Raw genomic sequence first — 27,872 nt, 5'->3', positions numbered from 1 at the left:
TTCATACCTGTGTGACTAAATTATATTAGTTTTGCATAATATGTTCTCGAACCAAAAAGAAAGAAAATTTCCTCTTTTTTCCAAAGTGTGAAATACTTTTCAAGTAAAAAAAAAAGGGAAAGATAACTGAGTATCAAGTGAAATAGAAGTAATGCAAGAGTTAAAGAAAGGGATACATTTCCAGAGGTTGGATTCCTTTCACAACTGTTAAATTTCCAAAGCTACTTTGGATTCAACTCCATCTGACCAACTTGATAACGTATCTCCTCCTTACCTACACAGGAGGTATACACAATTTTTTTTTGCTACTCCTTTGCTAGTTGAGTTTTTAAAGTTGTTGGGATAAGTATTATCTCTCAAACCTGTCTTTAAAATCCCAGTAAGCTAGGAACTGTAATATTAGTTGGGACCTTTTGTAATAAATAATTGTATTATGTATGACTAGTTACATGGTAGGAGCCAGATCCCACTGGCTCTTTAAGTGCCAGACTTTCTGCTGAAGTTGTTGTGGATCCTGTGAACATGAACATTTGAGCTTGTGACTCTCAGGTCTTAGAAGACTGGTTTTCCTTATCTTTATTTCTTCTTACATCAAGGAGTTAAAAGAAAAAGAAAAGAAAAAAACAGCAACAACAACAACAAACCCTCAAAGCCTCTATCTATTTGCAATAAAGTAAACTGAGCCAACAAATTAAGGAATGTAACTATAGAATTAAATTTCTATTCAATAAAATACTGCATCCTAATGCAAAGGAGGCATAGAAAGCAATATTTTGTTTCTGAAAGTTCCCAAGGATCATCTTACCTTAAACAGAAGATAATTGTTCTCTATTGGTTAATGTTTTATGGCTACTACAGGAATTTAAAAACTATTTGAAAGCAATCAGGAAATAAAGAATGCTCAGCCAGTTGCATAATAAAAATATTTGTTTACATCCCCTGTCCCTTAATGCATCTGTAGGATACTATCAGAAATCCTCTTCTTGTCAGGTGAAATCTGGACTACCTGCAGGGCTAATTACTGTTGAACAACTTAGTTTCAAGGCCTGAAAAATATTTGTTACCTATTTCAAATATTCTTTACCTTTCTGAGCACCTGTCTCCTTACTATCTTAAAGTATTCCAGTTAAGTATTTAAAGAGTTCTGAAAAGATAAATTAAAGTATTTTTGGTAAATCCCCTCATGGAAATTTCATAGGCATTGTCTACACAAGGAAGTTCTACCATTAGCTTGGGTGCTCTTTTTTGTGCGAGGTGAAATGGCAGTACTGACAAAAGGAGCTTGTGAAACTAATTTGGTTAAATCAGTACAACTTCTTTTGTGTAGATGAGATGTACAAGTATAAAAGCACTTTTCTTTGGTTTATAATATTGTCTGTCTTTGCCCCAGTTGAGACCAGAAAGAGCAATGCTTCTGAGTGGTGAGCATTACTGATCTCAGTAAAAGATGCACATAACTCAGGAACTCCTTGACAGATTTTATACCAAAAGGTGGAGCTTGGACGGTGGGCCAAAGGGATCTTCCGTTCAGTGGAATTAGTCCTATGTTGGAATTAGTCGTATGTATTGGTTGGTCCTAAATCTAGAATGAGCTAAAGAGGTTTCAGATATCTCAGAAATGAGGGATATTTAGATTTCTTTTTTTGGACCAATCTTCTTGCGGAACAGTGAACTCCCAATAACATCTGATTAGTTCTGTTGGTACTATATTTTCTGACAGCCTGGGCTTGACTGTCTTCTCAGATTTGTTTTTACTGTGCAGGACTTGGTAAAAGGAATAGCCATGACATAAAGCTGGTATAAGGAGAGAACAGATCCCTAATGCATTATGTAACGATGGGCTTAGATCCTCAGATTCATTCCATTTAACATGCAAGCTATAGAGGCAGAAATAGACAGTGCCTGTCTCATTTCAGCTACCAAATCCATCCAAATAGATGTGTTCATTGCCAAATTTTTATTCAGTGTTCAATAAGAAGAATTAGCTATATATGTTTGTAACATATATTGCACGCAGTATTACTATAACATCGAGCAAGCTTTCAACCATTGAAAGTGTTTTAAGCTGCTATAATAAAGAGGGCATGAGGGAGTCGCTTCAGATTTTTTTTTAAATGAAAATATTCTTAGAAACTTTCAATAAGCTTTTTGTTATCTATTCTGCTTCATGGACAAATATGCAGGGGTGCTGTTTTCCTCCTAATGTGAAGTGCTTTCTTAGGTTAATGACTCTGAGTATTTACAATCAGAGCAATCATTTTAAGGGTTTTGTTGTACCAACAGTAGAAGCCTCATTGAGTTAAATTGGTTTCGCTACATTATCTATTGGATTAGCAAACTGGTTAAGAACTGATGTGAGAGCTTTTACTTTAACTTGGATAAATGCTTACATTTTTACCCAGAAACAGGACAGACATTTCTGTATATTAACCTCTTAATAGTGCTGTCACTGCCAGCATTACTTTCAAACAAATCATGCAGTGTCTTGCTTTTCTTCATCTTGTGCTTTCTGATTCTTTTCAACCTCTTGAGGCAGCAACAGCTATTTTTTAACATAAATACAGTAGTCTGCATAAGTGCCCCACAGAAAGCACTCATGAATACAGAATGGTACTTTCTCTTCTGTTGTCAAGACCGAAGTAGAGTTTTACAAGCCCTTGGGCACCAAATAGCCAGGATTTCATTATGGGATGAAATCTCTGAGGTTATTTTGAGTTTCCTTCTAATGCATTTTATCTTCCAGTTCAATAGTTAGAATGTCTATTTTGTCCATTTATAGAAGCTCCCATTTCTGTATATCTACATTTTATTAACACTTCACATTTAGAATGATTACATTTAACACATATCCCACTCTTTTTCTCACAGACATACCAGTCCATCGAACAGTAATCCAAATTGCTGAAAGGAATACAAATGCTTTCAGGTACAGCACAGAAAAAGTGCCTTCTGATCTGTCACATACTTTCTTTCCCTGTGCCCCCCCCCCCCCCTCCTTGACACTAGTACAACCCATCCAAAGTTAGCATTCAATTGACATCAAATTTAGTTTATTTCTGTTTATTAAGGCCATCATTAAATGTTGAGCAGGGCATTGTCTTTAGATGTTAATACATCTAAAGCATTGATGTCTGATGATTTTTAAGTATGATGATTTTAAATGGGAAAAAAAAGTATAGCACACGCAAAAGTACAGAAGATTCAAATTTATGCAAAATTCCAATCATTACACCATACTCCTGTACTGAAGTTTCTCCTTAAAAGAGTTTGAATGGCATCTGACTTTTCTATTACTGGCTCTGGAAACAGATTTAAGAAAATCCCACTCTTCATGATGGAGGTGTTTTGTCTTGTGCTACTCATGCAAGTGCAGTAACAGTAGCTGAAACACCTGTTCTCCCCTCTGAGTCACCTTGTTCCTGGAATGGACACAATTGCCATATGTATGCTCACAGTGCACACTTCTGACTGCCTGCAATGTTTTGAGATTCCCCCCTCCCCCCTTTATTTATGCTTCTGTCTACAACATTGATAGTCTAGCATTCTGGCTTTGGTTTTTTTTGAGGAAAAGATCGCTGCCACCTTTTACTTTGATCAGTCACAACCAAGCTGTGCACCTTGAAGATCTGCAGTCAAACTACAGAAAAAATTGATTGAATATATCTTTTGAAGAAATCAGCAGGGCATGCAGCCTATGACTGTCTCCCAGATGGAGAAGCAACTAATTTTGTCCAATAACCCCATGTGATTACTCAGTTGGCTTCAGTGTAAGGAGTTATGGCAGGTGCACAACTACAAACTATTACTGCTGAAGTAATTAGTTTAGACATTGCCTTTGTAATATATGCAGCCGCCTTCTTGCTAATTACTCTAAATAACCAGCCACTGCACACTAGAGGGACTAGGTCAATGCTTTGTTCTCTGCTCTTTAAAAACTTTAATTCCAAAATCATGGATTATTTTCTTATGATTTACACTCCACAGGAACTTTCTGCAAGTATTTCTTCAACTGGATTTAGTCAATAATTTCACTCTTAGCAGCTGACCCTGACAGGCAGTGTAATAAACCAACAGCTAGAGAAACCAGCAGGATACCAAAAGGTTAGACTCTGCTTTCACAGCAGTAGTTAATCTACTGATTTTAAAGATTATTTCCGATTTATGCAAGTGTAACAGAGAAGAATAAGGCACTATGGCCTTTCTAAAGGGTGTAGTACTGTTGTGGTGATACTGTTCGAAGTGCTGAGCAGAAAATTTCAGACTTGCCTACCATCTTGCCTTGCCTATGACAGTGCATCATCCAAGAGTTACATTTAAACTTCTGAGGCCAGACAAGCATTAGGTCAGGTGTAAATTGAAAAAGCTCAGTTTTAAGCTGAAAGGAGAGGTAGAAAGGGGACTTAAGATATGTCAAGGCCCTGACCCATGATCGTGGAAAAACAACTTAGTAAGGAAAAGGCATTGTAAAGTCATGCTTCTGCTGTTTTTATTCCACTCTGCACTTAATCATTATATAAAACAGTAAGAATGACTCAGAAGAGAGCAGGAGGGGTTGAACTTCCTTGGGGAGAAAGTGATTATGACCAAAAATGCACTTCAAAAAAAATAATGTATTTCTGTATTGTAGCATTTCATCAACATCAGGAACAAACACCAAGAAAAATAAAATGGGAAGAGGAAAAGCAGGAGGAGAAAGAGAAGCCTGATTACCTGCATATATTGAAGGAGATGCAGAATTTCATTAGCTTTCTGGATAAGGTGAAAGTTGAGTGATACTTTGCTTTAATTCAGTATGTGGGAGTCTCAGAAACTATGGTAAATAGCACCACATAAGTACTAGTTGGATGTACTTACCTAGCTGGAGCATAAGTTTCTGTCTCTCCTGAAGGGTTTTTCTTCTGTAAACCTCAAAGATACAGGAAAGAAATCAGTATCATTATATCAATTTTGCAGATGATGCAGTGAAATGATTTAACTAAGATTCCCCAACAAGTCAGTGGCAAGATCTTGGAGCAGAATCCTGGTGTCTCAGTCCAGGGCTAGACTGGTGATAACTTTGTGGAACAATTATAGCTTGAAGTCAGTTTGCGCTTTCCAGCACACTGTTGGCAGACAGTTCTTCCATTATAACAGAAACTAAAGATTGAGGTGAACCTAAGCCTGACTTACGATGGGAGTGTATTTTCTATTATAGCTCAGTTCAGGATCATTATTTTTTCTTCAAAGCCTTCTCTTACTTCAGTGATAGTCAACAAATCTTATTTTAAGTTATAAATGTGTGTTAAAATGCTCTATCTTTCAGTGCTGGTCATATGAAATCAAACCATATGTCACAGATAAGTAATGCAGGAAGAATGTGCGCATACTCCACTGTGATCAAATGCTTGTTTCATCCTTATGGCAACTGCGACTATTAATCATGAGCCACTATGTTCAAGATCCCCATCTTCAAAGCCCAGTGCAGCTCTTCTCTTATCTACATATTTTGGCTTGTTTAATCTTGCACCTCTGCATGTTCCCTTCCATCATAGCTTTCAGCCACTTGCTTTGCTTCCTTCTTTCCCTCCCTCTCTCATTTCATATTTTCTTTTGTGTCGGTCTCTATATTTAAAACACTCTCTCACTTTCAAGGCAACAAAATTATCCAAGAAAAAATTCTCTTTTGAAGTGTCTTACATTGGTTTCCTACACTAACAATATTTCAGTTGTCCTAATCCATATCCCAATATATTTACTGTGGAGGTTTTTAGAGATTAATTGTGAAACTTGTGTTTGTTGTGAATACTGCGTTCGTTTGCTGAGTTCACTGGAATTATTTACAGAACAAAGTGTTATTTTGCATTATTTGGGTGAGAGGATCTAGTCCTGAATTAAGGAGTGTGTATGAGTACCCACAAATTTCATTGTCAAATAATGGAATTGAAGAGGCCTAACATATTAGGTCAGCCTCTGAATAAAAACGGCAAAAATATCCAAAGCAACTGAGTAACTTAAAGCCAGTTATCACATTTTTTAACTTTACTCAGCTATTTAGGGACAGATGCAAAAAGGATATTTTCAGAGGCACACGTGGTAGACTGTCACTGAAAATTAAAAGAACAAATTCTGAAGTCCTTCCTGAAAATGAAGTCTGAGTTCCTTCATTATCAAGCACCTTTAAAATTTTTCCCAATCCAACATAGGAAGCCTGAGCTTTCCCTGTGTTTCTAAATCACTTTTATCTATTTTTGGGCCTGTTAAACTAATAAACATTACTGTGTTTAAGTGTTTAAACTTTCATTAGCTTAGATCGTAAATGTAATACAGTCATTATTAACAATTCAGTAGAATTTTATGTAGTATATTTTATTTCATGCTATGACTAAGAGCATTGAAATGTTTTCAATATTTTATCCAAGACAAATAATAATATAAGAAAAAGCCTCCACTCCCCTCTATTCCCTTTTACTTTGTCCATGAGTTTTTTATGATTAAAAACTCCAACTTTACCACTACTATTAAACCTAGACCATCCCACAGAAGGCCAGATGCAGAAAATCACTCATGTGGAAGTGAGGAATTAGCTCTTCCATTACAAAAAAGGAAATGATCTGAGTGTGAAAAGCCAAATCTTCATTACTGATCAACCCTTAAAGTGGAGGAAAAACATGGTAATTTAAGACTTAACCTTTTGCTGCAAATATGTACATATGAAAAATTATCTCATGGTAATACAGGAAATAAGGAGCTGGGATTGTTTGGCAGAGTACAGTTACTACTGTGTCAAATCAGTAATAAATTGCTGCTTTTAGTAGGAATTGATAGCAGGACTTTCTTGACTTTAGAAATGTCTCGAGCTCATTGGGAAATATTTTAAGAAGAGATGGATCAATACATTTTCACCAAGGGCCTTTTAGTCCGTAGGTATTGTTCAATTTGTAGCTCTTCACATGAATTTTTTTTTTTTTTTTTTTACATTGTGTATGCAACCCAGTATATAACATTGACTGCTGCAAAGGCTGCTGGGAACACGGCTCTGGCATATATATCAATGGTATCAGCATCAATGGGCTTAAAGAGGGACTTCAGACCACTCTTTTTATCCAGTTTCATTACTTGCTGCAGTTTTGTCTCTCCAGTTTCTATTTCTATTGTGCCATATGATCCAGGCAGGCTTCTGGGAATTCGGTGCTGCCTATGGGAAATGGCCAGTTCCTGGTTCACACCAGCTATGGAAAGGGAAAACAGAACAATGGCATTCTTCACGTTTATCTGCAAAGGAAAGAGGAGAACCTATAATAGCAATTTATATGGCAAAGGTAGTGTACTTCATCCAAGCTAGCCATGATACTGACATGGTGAAATACTTAAGAGATCCATAAGTGCTGAATGGTATTTATCACTTGCTTTGGCAGAAGGACCACTGAAAGACCCTGTGCCACCATGTCTAAATTCTGCGTATAATTTTACATGCTCTGAATGACCGAGGCACCACTGAGACAGCAGGTTTAGACCCTCCTGCCTGGAAATAATTGACTGACTTCAAGGAGACAGTTATCCCATTGTGTGGCCAAAGCCAATGGGCAGTTCTCGGGCTCTTGTCAAAGCTGAGAGAATGTGGAGGTGGGACAGAAAATGAATATGGATCAGTCATATCTGCTACAGCTTATTAAAATGAAGTAATAATAATCATAAATAATACCCAAGGTGCCAGAGAGTTCAAAAATATGTAGGCCTGGACTACAAATTGTGAATTGTAAAAAAAAGAAAAAAGTTTCTTAATCAATTCACTCTGCTTCACCACTAACATGCATGCATGGACATGAAGAAAGCAGCAAAGTGCATCTGGAGTTCCTGGAAGAAATTCCATTTATGGACTCCTTTGTTCAGTTTCATTGGGCTTTGTTCAGTTTTTCATTCATGGGCTTCATTGCTACATAACTTATATCCATGCTAATTATATCTGTATTTACATTATGCAGCTTGGGTGTAAAAAAGTGTAGTCTCCAGCGGACAACTTTGAAGACTACAGGCCTAGTTTTTGTTTTGCTAACAGCATTTTATTATGCTGTAGCAGAGCTGAAAGAGTCTTAGCAGAAGCAGCTACTAAAGAATACCTTCTGAGAAAAGGCCTTTCTTCCCCATCTTATGTAATACCGACATAATAAATTTGCCCTGACCCTACAGGAGCAACTCAAGGTTACCGTACCTTACATTGAGGACTGGACAAATATCAAAGAGTCTAAATATATTCTCAAAGTGCAAGATGTACAAATCTGGCTCAAGACATGCTTCAAGACATGCTTTCCTTCTCTTCTTACTCGTTCTCTCTTATCCTCCATTTCCTATCTTAAATACAGCAACAAACCACGTAAGAATATGTTGTCTTTAGTGCTAACCATATTCAAGGGGAAATTAGCAATTGCGTTTGGTTGCGTGTCATATTAAGGTGACAAAAGAATTAACCAGGAATGGTTTTTTTTTTTTTTCAAAAGGGGTAGAAGAATTTGCTTCCATAGTAGAAAAAGGTCATGATGCAGGGTGATTGCTTTTGCGAAGTTACTCACAGTATTATGCTTACTGACCTCTCCACTCTGCCTTCTTGCCTTTATCTTGTTCTTTTGCTTTTTCATGTAGTCAGCATTGAAATGTGCAAATGCATATTCTACCAGTGCAGCGAAGACAAACACATAGCAAATCCAGAAGTAAACATCAAGCGCCTTGATGGCAGATGCTCGTGGAAGCGAAGATCGGGCACTGACCATCAGTGTAGTCATAGTAAGAACAGTAGTTATACCTGCAGTGTAGTGTGAGAAATTTTACTTTAGGTTTCACAGTATACACTATAATAAGTGTATTTACTAATCTGAAGCTGAGGAATATTTTCACAGCAGAAGCCCCTTAATATCGTGGCTTCTGATTTTCAAAACAGGGGAGCTTGTTAAAAACTGTGCATTTGTATGACTAAGGCAGCTTTGAACATGTTATCCTTGGTTTTGTTCTAGATCAGGACAAACAAAACCAGACAACTTAATCCTCAAAAACTTTTGCATCTGGACTTGCAACCCTCACTTAGGCAAACGGATCCACAAGCTCTAGGAACATTTTTTTATCACTGTCCCAGTTCCTTCAAATCAATTCTTTCATACATCTGCCTCGTTCACTATTGGTTTTAACCCTCTTTAGGTGGTTTTTTTCTGTTCTTTACTGAGGCAGCTGCTCTGATAGCATGACAGAAATTAAAACATGAGGGAAATCTTTTCAAGGACCATCTCTTCTGCAAATGTAAACATAGTATTCACAAATGCACCTTCATGGAAAATGAGCATCAATTAGAGAGCATAACTACAACTTCAGCATGCCCTTCCCTGTTAGTTCCCCAAACTATCCGTTTTACCTAATGACACCCTGGCAGGCACAGCTGACTGACTGATCCAGAAGGATACCCATGACATGGCCACTAGTAAGATAGAAGGAACGTAAGACTGAATGATGTAAACTCCTCGATTTCGCCGAAGGTGGAAGTGGAGACTGAGCCTGGGAAACTGACCTGCTGGAAAAAAGAGCAGACAAAGAAAGATTCTGAGTGTGTGAATTACAGTTAAACTGATATTCAAAATAACATTTCCTATAATGAGAGAGATCTACATTCTTAAACATCTTTTGGACAAGGATCACAAAAAGCTTTTTTGAATGTTGTTCATTTAGTCTTCATAAACCCTGCACAGGGTACTGCAGTTCTCATCAGCTAAGAATAGGTCAAATGATTTGTCTCAGGTCATATCAATGCCAGATCTGAAAATAAAATCATGAGTCTTCTCAAATAACAGTATTGCTTCAAAATGTGTACTGTCTTATCATCTGCTGTAGAAAGTCCTCCAGATACTAAATTTAGATTTTTTAAAAGGCCAAGTTAATTTCAAACTCAAAAAAGAGCTTAGAGGAGATGTGCAGCATAAATGAGAATCTGAATACATGAAAGAGGATGAAAAATCAGCAGGAAAGAAATGACTCCAATCTTTTACAAACATTGCAATAAACCCAATGATACGCATACACACCACTGACTTCTACTGGATAGAATTAGCATGATCTGACTGTACGTCATAAGCCTCATAACATCAGGGCTAATGGAAATTTTTCTTCATCCAAAATTGTAAATTAGGTCAAGAAAAAGTGAGCTATACCTCAAGTGTTTTTTATCGAGTGCTGACTGGCTGCTCTATGGAGTATTTTGTCAAACATACAGAGCTAAAGGACAAAATATGCTACAGTGGCTGCCTGAAGGCTCAGCAAAGGTTGGCATTTTTTGCAAGTGTAACCTAAGGAAAACTCTTATCAGAAACCTGACGTGTTCTTAAATCAGTTACTTAAGAAGAGGGATTTTCTATTATAGATATAGGAGGTTTCCCTAGGCAGGAAGAAGTCTGATACTGTCCCTGAACTGAAGACAGATCCTATTACCAGATTTGAAGTTCATCATTTCTGTTGTGAACTGGTAATTGGTAATTGTGAATTGAGCAAGCTGCAGCTTATCCAGCCCATGGATTTCCTCCTGGTTTTCTGACCAGTGGTAGACGATGTCCTCTGAAGAGTAGCCATCTGCCAAAAGAAAGCTGAATAAACACAACGTTTGAGGAAGAAATTAAGAACTTTAGAGGACTCATAGTGCAAGTCCTCTAATTCCTCTGCTACGCTGATTTTCATCGGTCCCATCGCAAACATGCTGTGATTCCGTCTGGATAATTCACTGTCCTAGCAACATCAGTGTTGCCAGTGTCACGTTTGGGTAGCTTTCCTACAGGGAGAATAACCCAAGATTCACACTGACTAGCAATATGTGGTATGGCACAATGCACTTCAGTGTCCTGAGAAATATCCAAATTATCTCTCAAAAAGCTCATTTGCATACTCACTTAAAGTAGAGTAACTGTTACTGTAGCACTCAAACTAGCCAACTTACCCCTGCACTGTGCTTGGATTTCAGAGTCACAGAAATTTCTGATTGTAAAAGAAAATGTCTACCAAATCTAATCTATCTATAGCTATCCTACGGAAGACAGATCAGAGTGTAATTCTGTGCTGCAAGTCTATCTCCAAGTTCATACATTGATTTTATGAGACAGGTACTCTGTACCAGTCAGGCAGTGTTGGAGTAACTTTCCTTTGTCAGGGATTCCCCCAGTGACCTCAAAAGGTATGCGTCCGGTCAGCTCTGTATCTCCCCTTGCAAGCCCTACAGTGCTTTTACAAATAGACACTGCATGAAGGTAAAGTACACAGGTGATTTGTTCATATGAATCCCCACTCGTGGAAACAACTGTTAGGGCCTCCCCCAGGCTTAAAGTAGTTTAATAAGAAAACGAAGCCTATGCAAACTGCTTATGCAGTGTTTTACTGTCAGTTCTCCTCCTAACAACTTTTGAACTTCCTCAGTATTTTCAAACTAAAATGACAAAAAGGTAAAGGTTTCAAAGATGCAAGATTCTTGAAAGTTTTGTAAGAAGTGGTGTGTAGAGAACAGAAAATCAAGTTTGTTAGAGAACATCCAGTTAGAGAACAGCAGTATAATTGAGACCTATGTCCATTGTGAGATGCACCAGCTTGCTTGACAATCACCACGTGTAAAAGCGACTGCAGTTTGGCATGGGTGGCAGCTGGAAGGTAACTGCTAGGGAGAGGTGCAAGGCACCAGGGACATGAGAGAAGGCGGGGGATATGTATGAGGGGATTTATGTAATATGCAGATCCATAGGAAATTGATCTTTGCTAGTTTTGCTGTTAATGGACAACTTGCTACTAAACCATTTGTTTAAAGAGGCTTTATTTCTACATGTTTGTTTCACTGAAGTCAAAACCCTCAAATTCAATTAAAAAATTCAACCACCACCAAAACTCCCTGCAGAACTTGCTGGGAGAGAGAATTGATTGCTGGTTCACTGTCTGCTGCCTCTGCATTTGGTGATTACATAAGTAAAACTGTAGATTGCTATTTTTGACAGGATAAAATGGTATTGTGGTTAATTGCCTAGAAAACAAAGTCAGTGCTATAAAAGAAAAAGAGAAACTTGCATCAATAGGCCAGTGGATCTGCTCAGAAATTGCTATTCACAAATCTCTGGAACCCTCAGGACCTGTAGACTCCTTGATATAAAAACCACAAAAGGCCAGATGCATTACCATTGATTGGGTGGCCCCTGCTTGTGTCAGTGGTGAATTTCATTCAAAAGTATTAATGCTGATGGGAATTACATGCTGATCATAGGTAAAATACAGGTTGGACAAAATATAAATTCATTCTTCACCCTCCTTTGTGAGTACAAATGAATTTAAGCCAATCCATCCATTATTCTGACGGATTTCTGTGTAACAGATACAGGGATGCCTAGGCCAGATAAACAGCTATGTAAGGGTTAGTCACAATGCCACTCATTAAAAGCAGGGAATTCTTTCTTTTTCCTGTTTTCTCATAAAGAAAAAATAGCACATCAAATTTTGCCTGTGGGCTTCTCTACTTATTCTCACTGGATTTGATGCAAACCTCAGTAATGCTAGTGACTGTGACAATTCCACTAGGTTTTACATCAAGCATAAAGTTCCAGACATTTGTCAGCAGGACTGTAGTTTGTTCGTCTTCACTGAATTAAATCCTATAGTTTTGAATTGGATCAGAGCTGAACTGGTATTGAAAAGTCCATAGTTTAATGCCCAACACAGAGAATGAACGGATTCAGGTTTGTGCCCTTAATTTCTAAATCCTTATATTTCATTGACTAAAGCAGAATCATTTCAGCAAATTCCAGCAAGTTAAGTACCACATATGCAGACTTTAAACAAAATACAGATTACATGAAATGCTGTACTCAGCCCTTACAGCTCTCCAAATCCAACATGCATTCTTGCTCATCCATTGGATACTTGGAAAGGTCCATGTCACAGGCCACTGTTGAGGTAATCCTGTTCCAAGCAATGTGAACACCAGTTAGTTGCATTCAGATAGAGCCTTTTCCTCAGAACTCGAAAGACTAAATGGAAAACTTTGAAACCTTAATACTAATACAGGAAACTATTTTCAAAATCCTTATGGCTATTGCCTTAGTACTAAGTCTGTGGTAAATCCAAAGGTGGGGGGAAATTGAAAGGTCAAATGACTTGTCTAATGTCAGAGGACACTTTAGCTACTTCTGATGATAAAAAGGACTTTTCTGAGTCAAATCTACTCCCTTCCGCTGTCCCTAAGATCACTACTAATACCTTAAGGGTGACTGGACTTACAGTTTCAAAGGTGCACGCTCATCATTTTTTTAGAACATTACACAATTAACTTTAAATATAGTTACTGAGTTCTAGCAAGAATGCTCTTCCAAAGTGACGAAATACTACTTTCTCTGTTTGAAAGATGGGGAAGTTGAGCCTAAATCAGGCTCATAGTTCCCTTGGAAAATAGTGAGAGAGTGGAGAATGGAATCTTTGCTCTGTATTCAGCATCTCCTTGCCTGGTGACCAAATAGTTATGAGGTGCTTATCTCCCATTAAGGACATTCTGAAAGCAATCAGTGATTATGCAGTGGAAAATGTGTTAGTGTTGCCAAAGATACCTTCCTGGCAGTGTCATCCTTGTAAAGCAAAGGAATCTCTGATAGGAATCACCAGTACTTTCTTCCGTTTTAAATTAATAATTATTTTAGGAAGTCACCCTAGGAAAACTGAGTGATTAGTTTATAGTCTGTTCAAAAAGTTAATACATGATGGAGTACACTTGCACTCTTTCTCACTCACCTGATGCTGTATAAAATGACTCCATCTGGCTGGAGCCTGATAAGTTTGTTTTCCACAGTCACGTCATGGAACCAGGCAGACTTGGCATTTACTATGAAAGTATCTGGCAACCAGAGCTTGTCCACAAACCGGCTGTCTAAGCCCAAAGTTTCATTGGTGTGGTTGTAAGACAGACGGTCATCTCGCCAGCTCTGGTGCAAAAATACCGTCATGGTATATTCCTATGACAAGAGAAATCCCAATTAAAAAGTGATGCTAAACAAACACAATGATAACGTCTTGGAACTTGGTCAAAAATCATTGTATTAGCCTAGAAATGTATTAACTGCTTCCAGTGCAAATAAGTATTTTTATACTCAGTGAACCAAAGAGCTGCCCAAGGTTTTTAATTTCTGTCATATGCTCCTACTATGGATAAACCCAAGATATCAAAAAGTGATCAATGTCAGTGTTATATATAACATGTTGCAAGATTTGCATGTCTTAATGAAGAAATCAGTTTATGTATCTCTAAAAGTACAACTTTTGTTTTTGAAGGTTTTTTAAAGCAAAACTAAAAAATCAGGTAAAGTTATGCATCTGTAATGAAGGGAAAGGATGGAGAGAAAGTCAAACTTTTGGTTTTAAATATAAATCTATTGTGTTCAGAAATGCAGTTAATCCATGCCTATGCCTGTTTATGTGACTTGTAAGTTGTTATACTCCACTGCTTTATTAGAAGGTCTTTACACGAAAAAGAGGAGCATCTCACAACCGATCATTACCTTAGCTTCTTTTTAGAAGTAGCTGTGGTGAAAAGGAATTTGAGTTGGTGTTAATACTTAAAATTAGGCTTTCTGTTAGTGAGTGCTGCACAAGTAGTGAGTCTTACTACAACCTTGCTAAGTCTAGTAAGAAATCTCAGTGGCTTACACATGGCTAGATTCTTGTAATTGCCAATGTCTGCCGAAAGAGACTCTGCCTGTGTCTTAAAATACAATGTTTGTTCTTTGCAATATCTTCTTGTGGTAATTTGTCCACTCCAAACATGTTGGGGATCAACTGTCTCTCTAGTTAGTTTTCTACACTTCCTGTCCTTGCAACATACATTCACAACTTGGTAGGTTTAACTGATAACGTACCATGTTCACTTCTGAGATGTGGTCAATGCTGGCTACTTCAATTGCAAGAGCAACATTAACGGGAGGACCTGAGAAAAAATGTTTGAATGGGGTGATTTACATCATCATAGTAGCTATAGAAATATCGATGACCCAAGACTGTTAATTCTTTCATACAGAGTGAATTCATAAAAGTGTTTTTCCGTGATAAAGTACACTTTCCAAGTAAAATCTACCATAAAGCAAGAGGTTTAAATCTTTTACAGATTGCATCCTCAATTTCCAACAGAACACCTTGCTTCAGTGATAAAAGATATGAGATATAATCACAACTACTGAAAATTATGGAATCCTTTCTGGAAACCACATTATCAGGTTTAAGACAGCATGACTTGAAGCAAATGCAGAAATTATTGCCATTTAATGTAATCCAAAATTCCTTCTACTTGGATATCAGTGACATAAGAATTGTATCAGCAAGAAGACTGCATTGCTAATTCGGTTGTACAGTCTCTTTTTTCAAAATCAAGCAATTGTTGATTGTTATTATTTCCAGTATACAACTAACAGATAATCACAACCTTTTAGTCATGGAGAGAATGAAGTTTACATAAACATCAGAGGGTAGAAGGATTGTAAGAAACAAAAGAGACATTATTCTCAAAGTCTCACCTCCAATCCCAGGCCTGAAATTACGTGCATACCCTTTCATTAAATCATCCAGGTTGGGTAACCAGGATATTTCGATGTTGGAACCTATGTAATCTCCGATGTCATTCATAGCTCTAGGTAAAGAGAATAAGTATCTTTTAAAACTTGGCCATGTATAGAAACAGAAAAATAACAGAAAATGGAAGACATTGACTTCTTTTACACCAGAGACCACCTACGGTATAATCAGCTATATTGGTAATTTAGTGGAAAAATACTGTATATAGATAGGAAAACCATTTCAGATATTTCAGTTTCAATCACAACATATTTCAGGCAAGACTATGGCCTCTTTCTGAAATACAAGCACATACCCTTTTAAAGGTTTTTCTTAAAAAAAAAAAAAAAGTAGGGGAAAAAAAGATTTAGAAATATAAAGAAGGCACCAGGGAAAACAAGATACTTTGTATACTGTGTAAAATGCATCTGTGGATGCTGAAATGCAGCTATCTGGGTAGCAGGGCACAGCAGCTGTGACAGCTCCTAGTACCACAATGGAACAGCTGAGATCAAGAAGGCTGCTATGTTGTCAAATGTGATGGGAAAACAGTAAAAATTACACAGCTGGAATTTGGATTTAACATCTTCGATACTGTGAGAAGTACCCTTGAGCCTCAGAAATATGAAAAGCAATGCTAATACAAGGTGTACAAACACCTGAAAACTGCAAAGATATGGTCAAAAAGGAGATCTCGCTTTAAAAGTGAACAGCTGAAAGCACGGAAGCACTAAAGGGGGCATCCCCACGACCCCAGCCTGGCACAGAACTCCCCATGGGCTGCACCCAAACCTCAGCGGGAGCGGGCTGTGGTGCTGGATCTCAGGAGGGGCTGTCTGTGGTGCCCCGGTGGTTCTCCCTCATTCTGAGCCAAAGAGGTGGTTGCCTGCAGTCCAGCCATCACTAGGAATCTGAGTTGATAAACTTGTGAGTGAGAATAATCATCTTAAACAACTATTGGAAAGGGTGAATCAGCTCTTAGATAAAACCTGGTTACAAATATTGCTTTTCAAAATCTATACTTAAATTACTGTTGTGAACTTTATTGATGTATTGATATATATCAACTGTGAATGAATCTCAGGCTGCTATTATAATCTCTTTAGATATAAACTGTTGACCAAGTCTGAGACTAGGAGTTGATTCAGCAGCACCTAGACTCCGACAGGAGTTTAGAAAGCAAGGGGGTCTCCTCTGAACCTCGTGACTCAATGGGAGGGTCTCCCCTACCTTTCTACATTCCCAATCTCTGTACAAATCACGAGAAATCAATTGTAACTTGATTTTTCTTTGTATTTCTTTGTTTCTCTTTTACCCTACTGCGTCTTTGGTCTCTGTATACATAATTTGACTTTGACTCTAACTTAATTTTCCTTTGTACGTTTCATCCATGTATTAAGCAATATAGTGAACCTTGCCATCGAATTCTGTGAAGTTGCACTTTTATAAATTCCTATTGGATCAGTTTTGCTAATACCCTTTAAGTGGTCCAAACCACTCCTTTTTGCGACAGGTAGGTATCCATAGCACTGAAATGTCTCTGTCGCATTCCACCTTCCCGCAGGTTCCCCAGAGTTTTGGGCGTATAGGGATGGTTCCATCGTGCTGGGAGGGCCCCAGCTCACCTGTTTGTGCTGTTTTGCACTTGCCAGCATCAGGCAGTGTGGGTGTTTGGCCATCTGTCCTCAGGACACTGTCAGGAGTGTGGGATGCCATAATGCAGGCATCCTTTTGTAGTCACTCTTGGGACCTGAGTGAGCCACCAAACAGGCAGTAGGTTTTGTTTGGGAGGTAATGTGTTGCTGTCAGATTTGTGCAGCATGCCACAGTCCCCCTCCCAGAAATAAAGCTCCATCTCTAAGGTGCTAGGCATATGCTTCTTTCTGATCCAGTGATGCTCCTTGAAGACATTAGCACAGTTTCTTGTTACCATTTTCCACCACCTGGCAGATGCCAGCCCCTCAACCCTCCTAGTACAAGCAGTCATGTGGATATTCCATAATCTCTTATAAACAAAGACAAGATAGTATTGTCTTCATTAGCTGTTTAAACTGAGCTGGCAGACTTCATCTGAAGATCTGTGCCTGCTCACGTAATTCCTCTTGCCAGCACTATGATTGACATGACAGGAATAGATAAATGAAAGACTGACAACGTCTACCACAACTCTTTGCAAAGAGAAAAATTGCCAGTGGTTTGACAGGGCCTGTATCCGAATTCAAGTACTATATAAAAACAGTCTGAGCACTGTTTCAGCATCTTCCACTAAGCCCAGCAATAAATATGGCATTTGAGAGATACATATCACTAGGAACGGAAAAGAAACACATTAAACAGCAATGAAAGGCTGCAAAATAATATACCATAAACTTATTCTACCTTGGTACTTACATAACTTTCCTAGAGTGTCCATGAGACATTGACCCACATAAAGCACATTTTTTCTCTCCAAAATATGCCCATCTGGGCGTTCAGCTCAGCACATCCAGTTACTGCTAGCACAGTAGCAGAGTATCCTACAATAACCAACTCTTCTTCTCATAGGGGACTGAAAGAAAACTCTTTGATTGCCCTGATCATAAAATTCTTGCCCCGCATGTGTGGAGTCAATTATATAAGGAAGGAGTTGTGAGATTACAATGTATAAATATAAGTTCTGAGCAGCAAAGGCACTGAAAACTTGCATTGACAGAGTTGCCAAAGCTTAAGTGACCTTAAAGCATACGTACGCTGCTTCAAATTGAAACTGCATTAGTTCATGGCAAAATTTTAAAATTGGGTATATATATTAAATTGCATTTATAATGTTTCCTTGCCATGAGCACACTGCTGTATGTTCGTCTCAAATGACTATCTCAGGTATTTCTCGGGTTCCTGTATCTCTTCTGAGTAAGGATCTTAACATAATTGATTTAGACAAGGGCTTTGAAGATTTATAACAGATGTTGACAGAGTTTTTTCCTTCTTTATTGGGTCTCATCAACTATATAAACACTTCTTTCTATCAGACTGCTGTTTCCTATGTGCTGCTCTTTCAGTCATCTAACTGTCGGTATTTAGTTCAGTGAAATTACAGTTTCATAATACTTGGCAAGATCCAGATGCTAAGGTCAGGCTTTTTTCTGCAATACCATCAAACACTGAAGTTCAGAAATTCTTTCATCTATTTTCTTTTACATTCACTACCCTATTTCTGGAGATGCTAAGGCTATCAGTTAATACAGAAAATAGATAATTTTTTAAGTTCAGGCCTTGGCAGATTAGAGAATGTGAGACTGTGTTGAAATGTTTAAATGTGAGACTAGGTTTAAAAATATACTTATTTGTAACTTCTACGGCTCAGCCATAGATAAGTAATGGTATTCCTAATCAGTAAAATATCTGAACTCCTTTTATAGGTAAAGAATCGTACTTTAAGACTTTACGTAATTAGAGTAAATAACTAGAATACACCTGAATTAATATATGTGCCTAAAATCTCTTTGCCTTTTCAGTAGAAGGTAGTGCTTTTCCACTCCTTTTGCTAAAACTGCAGCCAAGTTCTGTAAAGTGTTTTGAAAACAATACTCAAGTCAAAAGGTGACTACACAGTAGTGACCTATCTTGTGTGCCTGATCTGTGAGGATGGGAGAATCTAGCTTATGCTTCCTACATATACAATAGTATGAAAGTGCTAGGTACAAGTTGTTGTAAAATTAGAATACCACGTATATTTATGAGTACTAAACCTGAGAAAAATAATAAAACTGAATTCTGCTGCTCCCCTTTTACAATAGGTATTGCTACTTGAGTGCATCAAGAACTCATCCCCAGATAACTAACGTAATCAGTCACTTGCTATAAAAGAAGTAATGTCACTATAAGAACTGCCAGGAGCCTCATCTTTTTTGATAAAGCATTTACACTATGCAGCAGTTATCCTGTGTCAATATTGTATTTTAATGGAATTAAGGAGAGCCATAGAGCTAAAAGGAAGTTAAAATGACGCAAGTTGGGTTAAAAACTGTGGGCTGTAGCTTGCCATGTGTTTTAAGCAGATTACAATCTAGAGGGAGTTTTACTTAAATATCCATGACACAATTAAAAAGAATCTTGTTTCTATTATTAATAAAGCCTTAGGGTCAGATCATCAGTGTAACAAATGTGTTGAAGTTAGTGGAGCTATATGCACTTAATACCACTGGGGGTTATTAAAATATTACTGCTGAAATAATTTTATGGCTAGATTTACTTTGTTGATGTTTATCCTACTGGTTCATTTTTAAATTTCTTTGAAATAGACAACGAAATTACTCTTACTCAGTTACTGCCATTCTCACACACTAGCATGCTGCTCACAGAATGGCTCCTAGATACTCAAAGAGAATATGTGAATCAGAATAGCCTACAGTTTCATTTACAAACAGTTATCACTGAGCTACCAAAAGCTTTTGCTAATATTAGGCTGTTTTCATGCTGATGATTAAGGGACTAGAGCACCTCTCATATGAGGAAAAGCTGAGAGAGCTGGGACTGTTTAGCCTGGAGAAGGGAAGGCTCAGGGAGGATCTTATCAATGTATATCAACACAGGAAGGGAGGGTGTAAAGAAAGCAGAGCCGGGCTCTTTGCAGTGGAGCCCAGCGACAGGACCAGAGGCAACGGGCACAAACTGAAACACAGGAGGTTCTGCTTGAACATCAGCAAACACTTGTTTACTGGAGGGTGACCAAACCCTGGGACAGATTGCTGAGAGAGGTTGTGGTCTCCCTCCTTGGCGATATTTAAATGCCATCTGAACATGGTCTTGGGCAGCTGGCTCTGGGTGGCCCTGCTTGAACAGGGGGTTGGACCAGATGACCTCCAGAGGTCCTTTCCAACCTCAGCCATTCTGTGAACCTATATTGTACCTTTAAACTACCCACTGATAACTTTAAACAGCCATGTTCTTCAAATTACATTTTGTTAGACAGACATGGAGGCTGATGGAGCAAGGGAAATAATACAGACATAAGAACTAATGTAGCAGGGGCTGTATGCTTGGGTGTATGATTCAGCATGGTGTAAACGAGTTCAAGCTCTGCTTGTGTCAGTCTGGTCTGTGCTCTTTAGGTCTAAAGTCATCCAGGTACTCCAGCATAGTAGAAATCTCCTGTTCCACTCTTTTTTTATCCCGCAAGAATATTAAGGGAGAGGTGAAATAACAAACTCAAGAACATTATTCTACCTGTAATACTTTCATTTCTTTTTTATCTGATGAAGACAAAAGTGTGAATATTAACAGATAGTATAGCAGTCCTCAGTCAAAAATGATGACTTTGGAAAGCAGACCTTTATTTTCATGGAACTTTACAGGCCAGTTTGTGATAACTCCTTTGAGCCATTCCTCTAGACTTCTGCACATGAGATCCAGTGCTTAAGTTAACATGAAGGACAGTTGGAGAATCTCATTCATCCTTGATAAGTAGTTGGGATTATATATGGCCTAAAATATTATTCATTTATTGTACCTGAAAAAGGAAGACCAGCATAGAAAAGACACATTGGAAAGGATTAACTTTTCATAGTGTAAGCAGTAAAGATGAAAAGAAAGGAAACTACTATTAGTTGATTCAGCAAGTTCACTTCTTGATGTAAGCTGCTGTAAAGCTTGTTTTAGTAAGAAAAGGACTTGGTAAAATTAAGCTATTGATTTGTAAAATACACAGGGCATAACAGCTCATCAAAAAGCTTATCTTTACTTTGCACCAGGCCAGAGTGGGGTGCCTAGCTGTCTGAATAGCAACATAGTCATGTGTACTAATATCACTCTGGAAGTCGTTCCAAATCTAAAGCTGAAGAAGATAGTTTTCCATCCATACTCTGACTCTGTACACATCTCATTTCAAGCAGATATTCTGGAGAATATATTTGCATCTGTCCATATCTGGAGTTCAAGCATTGTGAGAACTTCAACAGAACTCGTTAGCAGTAGAAAACAAATTGCTGCTGTTTAAAATATGAAAAGAACAGTTAGTTGTCTTGCACACTAGACAAAGGGGAGAGGAAATCACCATTGATAAACCTGGCAAAACTACGAGTTCTTCTTTGCCTAACAAAACTGTCCCTGACACAGGTTAGGGAAGGCAACTACAAGCAATTAATCTCAAATGACAAAGAAATACATCTCTTTCAGAGCTAAGTACTATCAGTTCTAGAATAAAAAGTACATATATCCCCAAATCCTTTCTATCCAAGCTGACATCTTTCTCTGAGCTGCTGCAGGACCATTGCATTCTACTAATGTGGAGTGATTGAGGAGAAGCATCAATCAACTTGGACAGCGCATCTTGTCAGGCAAGTGAGGTATTAGCCTGTCTTCACTCTTCCAGAACACTGCTTGAAAACGGTTGCTAGAAATTTATCACTATTACTAGAAAAAATCTGGCAAGTATTTAAATTACACCAAGGAAAGAGGCAATCTATATGTTCTGTGTGAATGAGTGCACTACAGCAGCTGAACAAGAGGTAACATTAGCAATACTATTTTGGCACAGCAGTGCCAAAAGCTCTAGCAGCAGTGCAAAAAGCTCAGCAGCATCTTTAAGTCAGTGGCCAATGAGATACTGATTTTAAGTCACACTTGGAGGGAGAGTGCACTAACCTTTTGACAAACATGTATAGCAGTAACATGTGGAAAATCACTTTTTGCCTCTCCTGTTTCTTCTTTAAATCTGCTAACCTGATTCTTTTTAGGACTGTGACATAGTTGTTATATCAATCTTTTAAGCTGGTAGATGGAAATACTGGTTTGACTGATACTGAGGACTGGGATGGAGTACATTTCATTTTCTTTGAGATAATCTTTTGGGGGCAAATGTCCCAGATGTCACTGCCACTCAAGAAAACTTTTCCTTTGGAAAAAGACAAGGAATATCCTGCAAGGTCAGTGAAGAATCTGGCCTCTGTCAAAGTCCAGGATTATCCAGAGCAGTATGTGTATCCTTCCCATCTGCCATTCCTGACTCTAAGTGAAGCTCACTGTAAATATGTTTCGTATTTTGAAATGTAATTGAAAAAGCATTAGGCTTAATTCGTGGCAACCTTTTGAACATAAAAGCCCTTATTTCCTCTCTGTGAGTTTTAAGCTGCAGAAAATGGACCATTCTTTGCTTATATTCATGTGTTAAAGCTGCTCTGTTTCTATGAATAGCAGTAAAAGGCTGGGGGAGACACACAACAGAAGGACAATTCTATGCAAATGTATAAAAGTCATTTAACATAGTAGAATCCTAAATATAAAAGATACACCTATTTTTAATTAGAGAATTAAAATCTCTTCCAGTAAAGAATTAGAAGTACGGACATACACCCCAAAACTCCTATCAATATACTCTTTCCCCGCGCAAATGAAGAAATGTTTCACTAAGTGTCTTTCAGCAGATGATCTCATTCACTATGACACATTTATTATTGCAGCATCCACAGCGTATCAAACTCTGATAAAATAATGGAAGCTACCGTCTTTGCCCCAAAGAGCTGTCAATCATATGAATGCCAAATTTCTTGCCGCTAATCACTGCCTCAAGCAGACCACAAAATACTACTTTTTAAAAGTGTTTACCTGAAAACAGCACTGGCGTAAGTAGGATGTGCTGACTTAGGTTGAATTTGGCTCATTCACTTCAGTCAAATAGCACACATGACAGAGAAATTGCTTCAAATACAGCCCTCTAAAGCACCCTGAAAGGATATTCAAAAATGCTGTGAGGAAGCAGGCTACATGTATTCCCCACTTCCCTCCTCTGCCAAACCTTAACATTATTTTAATAGGTAGTTTTGCCTTTGGGAAGTCTTATGTCATACCACTGAGTTCAGAACTCGCTGAAATGTTCTTCCTTTTTTGAATATGTTTTTGCTTACACCTGTCAATATACAGTCCATAGAACTCCCAAGCAGAGAACTTAGTGGTGTTGGGTGGCCTCTGTCATTGTAACCATGGATCACGTTACATTCAGAAAAGAAAATCAGAGCAATAAAATGTAGCTATTGGCAGTTTTGCCCATTGTTATAAAACCACAGTATTAATAAAATACTGCTCTTCATAAAAGCATCTCTTACCAAAAATAATTATATGTAATATCATATTACAGAACTCCAAGGAAGAAGAATAAGGAAGTTAATGTGCTTCTTGGGCCCTTACAAGGGGAATTATTTCATAGGTCATCTATGTGTGAGTAATTTTACTGATGCAAGGACAAAATTCTGTTTTCGTTCTCTTTAACTCATCGAAAGTACACGTGTAAGCAAGGTTACTCACTTTTTATAAGATTAAACCATGTTCTGCCATAGCCATCCTAAATCCTGCATCTTCAGAAAACTGTTGTACTAAACAGAGCAGCTTTCTTTGACCATTGAATGTCTTACACTTTGGCATGTTTGGAAAACTACTACAAACTGAACAGTTGGAATTTCACAAGCCAGAATTTGCCTTGCCTTACTCTCTGCCATGCGTATATATATATATTTCTAACAAACAGCTCATCACTATTGTGTAACTGGAGGAAGAAAGTCAAGTAACTAGGTAATTAATCCAAATATAAAATAATTTATCCAACAAATTATAGGTTGCACATATCTTGGCAGTTGCTGTGCCTAGAAACAGACCTTGAAGACAGAGGCTAAGGCTGACTCTTCCTTATAATTCTTTTTTTTCCTTTATACTCAAACACCACTTTTCAACTAAAATGCTTAATGCTAGCCCAAGAGCAGATAGAGAAACAGGATCACTGAAATTATGGGCAAGATCTTGATGCCCTTAGGTCATAAGCAGTATTTTCTCTGCCTTCACTGTAATACTGGATTGCTTCAGAGCATGAGGGTGTCAGGATCTGACCCTGGATAACAGATTCAAGGTCATAAGATAAATCATTATGTCAGTCCTGAATAAGAGCAGTTGACTTGACACTTCCTGTAATGCAAGATCCTTTTCCTTCCCAGTGAAAAAATCAGATTGCACTAATTAATTCCAAAAACTGTAACAGCAATGTTATGTCTTACTACAATTATCACTTTGCTTCTTATACTCCTCTGAAGCTATTAATAATGTCTATAAAGTAGAAGCAGGAAGACCCCTTTAATACCACAGCCATCTCTGCTGTGGATGATGTAGGCATGTTTTTACATGCGGCAAGTTCTTTTTTATTCCCCCTTCTATTTTCATTGCATAATCATGGCAAGCTTTCTCCACATGCAGCCTCCAGATCTGTAGAGAATATATAGAGAACATAGCTGGTTGCCTAGCTAACACCTTCAGAATAAATGTGACTGAGAATTGCAAACATATATCTTTACAATTTCTTATTTTAAGAAATGGTTGGCGTTCTTCAAACGTTTTTTCTAAGATCTCTGCCAGTCTCTTCCTCTTATCTCAAGTTCAGAACACTTAATGAACCCATTAGAAAGGACTGCCTGTATTTTGGGATTTTTAATTGTACCTATGGAGGCCCTAAGCAAAGATGTTCAGTTAGTACCCCACTGGTTGTGCTGGGTTTCATGGAAGAGTTTCATGTTCAAGCAGGCCCCCTACAGAGCTGTTTAAGGGGATGAGGCTGCGCTGGGATGTGCAGTGCCATTACAAAAAGTGTTTGCCCCCAATTTAGAGTAAGTGCCCTCGGGAAAAGGCTTCCACAGGCATCCTGTTAAAAACACACCCCTTGATTAACCCAAGAAACTGCTGCCCAACTGGCTGAAGTGCATCCTCTGCTAGAAAAAGAAGAAAAAAAAAAGGATGGGGCACACTGAGGAAACTCTTCAGTCAGGACCCCTTTTTCTACTGAACACTCACTCAAAGCAGTGGTAGCCCGTAAATGGAGAGCATCCCTGGGCAAAAGTGGGAGTGGGAGCTACCGGCAGACCTGGCATTTTTCACCCCAGCCACACCGAAAGAACGGCTGTCTAAGGCCAGCCTAAGAAAGAACGATAAAGCGTCTTCTTACCTGATACACCTGTGCTGTTGGGTGCACAGTAGAACCAAGGCAGGAAAAACCCAGGTAAGAAATTCCATTTTACTCCCATACATTAGACAGTGGCACACAAAACCCAGGTTCCCTGGCTCTCTTGGCAGCTGCAAAGCTCCAGTAGCGTTGCCATCCTTGCTTGCCGGGCTAAGTTGAGGCTGAGTTTAAAGCAATGTATTGTTGCTCAGCAGCAGCAACAGCCCCCACAATCTCTACAGTGCCCGGGAGCCATGCAGGCAGCCAGAAACACGGAGCAGGTAGCCGGGCAGCTCTCTCCCCTCCTCGGCGGGGTGGCACCTCGGCTGGGCTCCGCCGGTTCAACAACCCCGCCGGCTCCGCTGCCCTGCTTTGGCAAACCTCCTCTGCCGCTTTCAGAAGCGCCCGGCTCTTCCTCCGGCCGGTCCGCCCGGGTGCAAGGCTGGTTGCCGAAAATAACCTCCCATTAAACGATAGCTTAGTCCCACCGAGCGCGGGTGGGAGCAAAGTAGAAGCGCTCCGGAGATACTAGACCCGTCCTGTGCAAATCATCCCAGGGAGGAGGAGGAGGAGGAGGAAGAGGAGGAGGAGGAGGAGGGAGCTGCAGCCCGAGCTAAGGGCAGAGGCGATCCAGCCGTAGAGGAGGTTTGCTCGGCACGGCAAAGGGGATGCGAACGGCAGGGCCGGAGTGCCGCTGGGTGCTGGGAACACGCTGCCACCTCCCCCCGCCCCCCCGCTCCGCTCCGTTCCTCCCCGCGCAAATCCCGGCTGCACAAGTCCGGGGCGAGCGCAGCTGCAGCCCGTCTTCCAGCAGCTTTCCAAGGGAAGAGGGAGTAGGAATAGGGGGGGGGGAATTGCTACCTCCTCGCTGTTTAAAAGCTGTCCCAGGCTGGCGGTACGAACCCGAAAGAGGCAGAGCCAAGGTTTTACAAACTTCTGCCTCGTCGCTCTCAGCTTCCTAAGGGGCTTCTCTAAAGTGAAACGCTTCAGGTTACTTCGGCGAGCCCGGGAGCTGTGAAACTGCGTTTGCAATCCTCCATCCCAGGGTTGCTCGGGGGCTGACATCGTTAGCGCTCAATAACGCCGTGCACGTTTCCACCTTTTGTGCCTTGCAAACTCTCGGGGACCTCTGCTCGCTCTAAAGGAACGGGACTCACCGCAGGAGGGTCAGTAGGGAACCCGGCCAGAAGGCTTTTCGGGAGTTTGGTTTCATCTTGACTTGCAGGTCAAACTCGATTTTCTCCTCCATATTCGCTCTTTTCTTCTCTCCTCCTCCGCCTCCTCTGCTTTTTGGTGCTGTTCAATCTAGAATGACAATTTTAAAACCAACCCACAAAGGAAACACTCTGAAGGAGACATTTTAAAGAAATTATACCGTAAAGCAAAAATGAATGTGCAGACACCTTAATCAAATGAAAGGATGCACCTGGGGTAAAGTGTTCGATTTATCTTTTCGTATGCTTAATTTTGTATTACTATCTAATACCAATATTTCAAACGGCAACTAAGGGGTGGTGGGTGAGGGGACTAACAGCCCCGTGGGATCCAGGAGGAGAAGAGATGTACAGATGTACACAATACACACACAAACGTATAGACACACACATACAAGATCATATGTCATAAATGTGTAAGGATGATGGGGGGGGTACTTTCTTTCTGACCTTTTCCTTCCTCTGCACATTGCAATGGTCATGCCTGCAGCTAATGCACACTAAGGAGGAAAAGACCTACATTTAAGCTCAAGTAGTTGGATTGTTGCATGAAAAGTGTTTTTTTGGAGGAGGGAAACCGGAACATTTGTAATGGAATTTACAGGATGACACAGAGAACTGAATGATTTTGTCTCTCTGGATAACAGAACAGATTTACACCTTTCAGGATATCTTCAGTCAACACTTTTTTCATATTTTTCCTACTCTTAAGGATGGTGTTCCAGTGAGCTATGTACCTACTCTGAGAGTTCCTTGGTATTGTTATTCTCTGGCTAGAGAGCTGTCCTCTAACTGACTAGTGAAAAAGAACAGTTTTCTATGTCTTCAGCATACATCTGTAAAAATAGCAAAAATCAGCTGAGGCAATTTATACATTTAGAATGAGTGTGTGTACATGTGTATTTTATACGTGTATAACACATATGTAAGTGTGCGTAAGTGTGTGTATTTGTGTGTTGGTATAAGTACATCATGGCAACATATGCTCTAAAGGGAGAGACGTTGCTACAAATTTGACCATTAAAACAAGTAAAAATACAATGGCAATCCTCTAAAAGAATCATGACCGAAAGAATTGTATTTCTACAACAACTACACTTTCAGAACTTACTCACTTGGATCCCATGAAAAAGTTCTTT

General features: G+C 39.1%; 1 protein-coding gene across 5 annotated transcripts; it reads right to left on the bottom strand.

Annotated features, from left to right (window-relative positions):
• Positions 1-1,942: 1,942 nt before the first annotated feature.
• Positions 1,943-27,872, bottom strand: GABRD (gamma-aminobutyric acid type A receptor subunit delta). 5 transcript variants are annotated; one of them, XM_069782754.1, is made up of 10 exons: positions 27,845-27,872; positions 26,677-26,824; positions 15,531-15,643; positions 14,880-14,947; positions 13,759-13,979; positions 12,854-12,936; positions 10,444-10,581; positions 9,377-9,529; positions 8,565-8,776; positions 1,943-7,251 (listed from the first exon to the last, which is right to left on the bottom strand). In XM_069782754.1, the coding sequence occupies exons 2-10, from the start codon at positions 26,766-26,768 to the stop codon at positions 6,952-6,954; spliced, it is 1,380 nt and encodes a 459-aa protein (XP_069638855.1). In that variant the 5' UTR covers positions 26,769-26,824; positions 27,845-27,872; the 3' UTR covers positions 1,943-6,951. The 5 variants fall into 5 exon arrangements, with proteins under 5 accessions (XP_069638855.1, XP_069638852.1, XP_069638853.1 ...); XM_069782751.1 differs by having other exon boundaries at positions 9,377-9,532; positions 27,845-27,871; XM_069782752.1 differs by having other exon boundaries at positions 9,377-9,532; positions 27,849-27,863.

The sequence above is a fragment of the Haliaeetus albicilla genome, chromosome 4 (genome assembly GCF_947461875.1).
Source record: "Haliaeetus albicilla chromosome 4, bHalAlb1.1, whole genome shotgun sequence".
Taxonomy (NCBI): domain Eukaryota; kingdom Metazoa; phylum Chordata; class Aves; order Accipitriformes; family Accipitridae; genus Haliaeetus; species Haliaeetus albicilla.
Note: the sequence above shows the minus strand (reverse complement) of the source record. Positions and strands in the feature narration are given on the sequence as shown.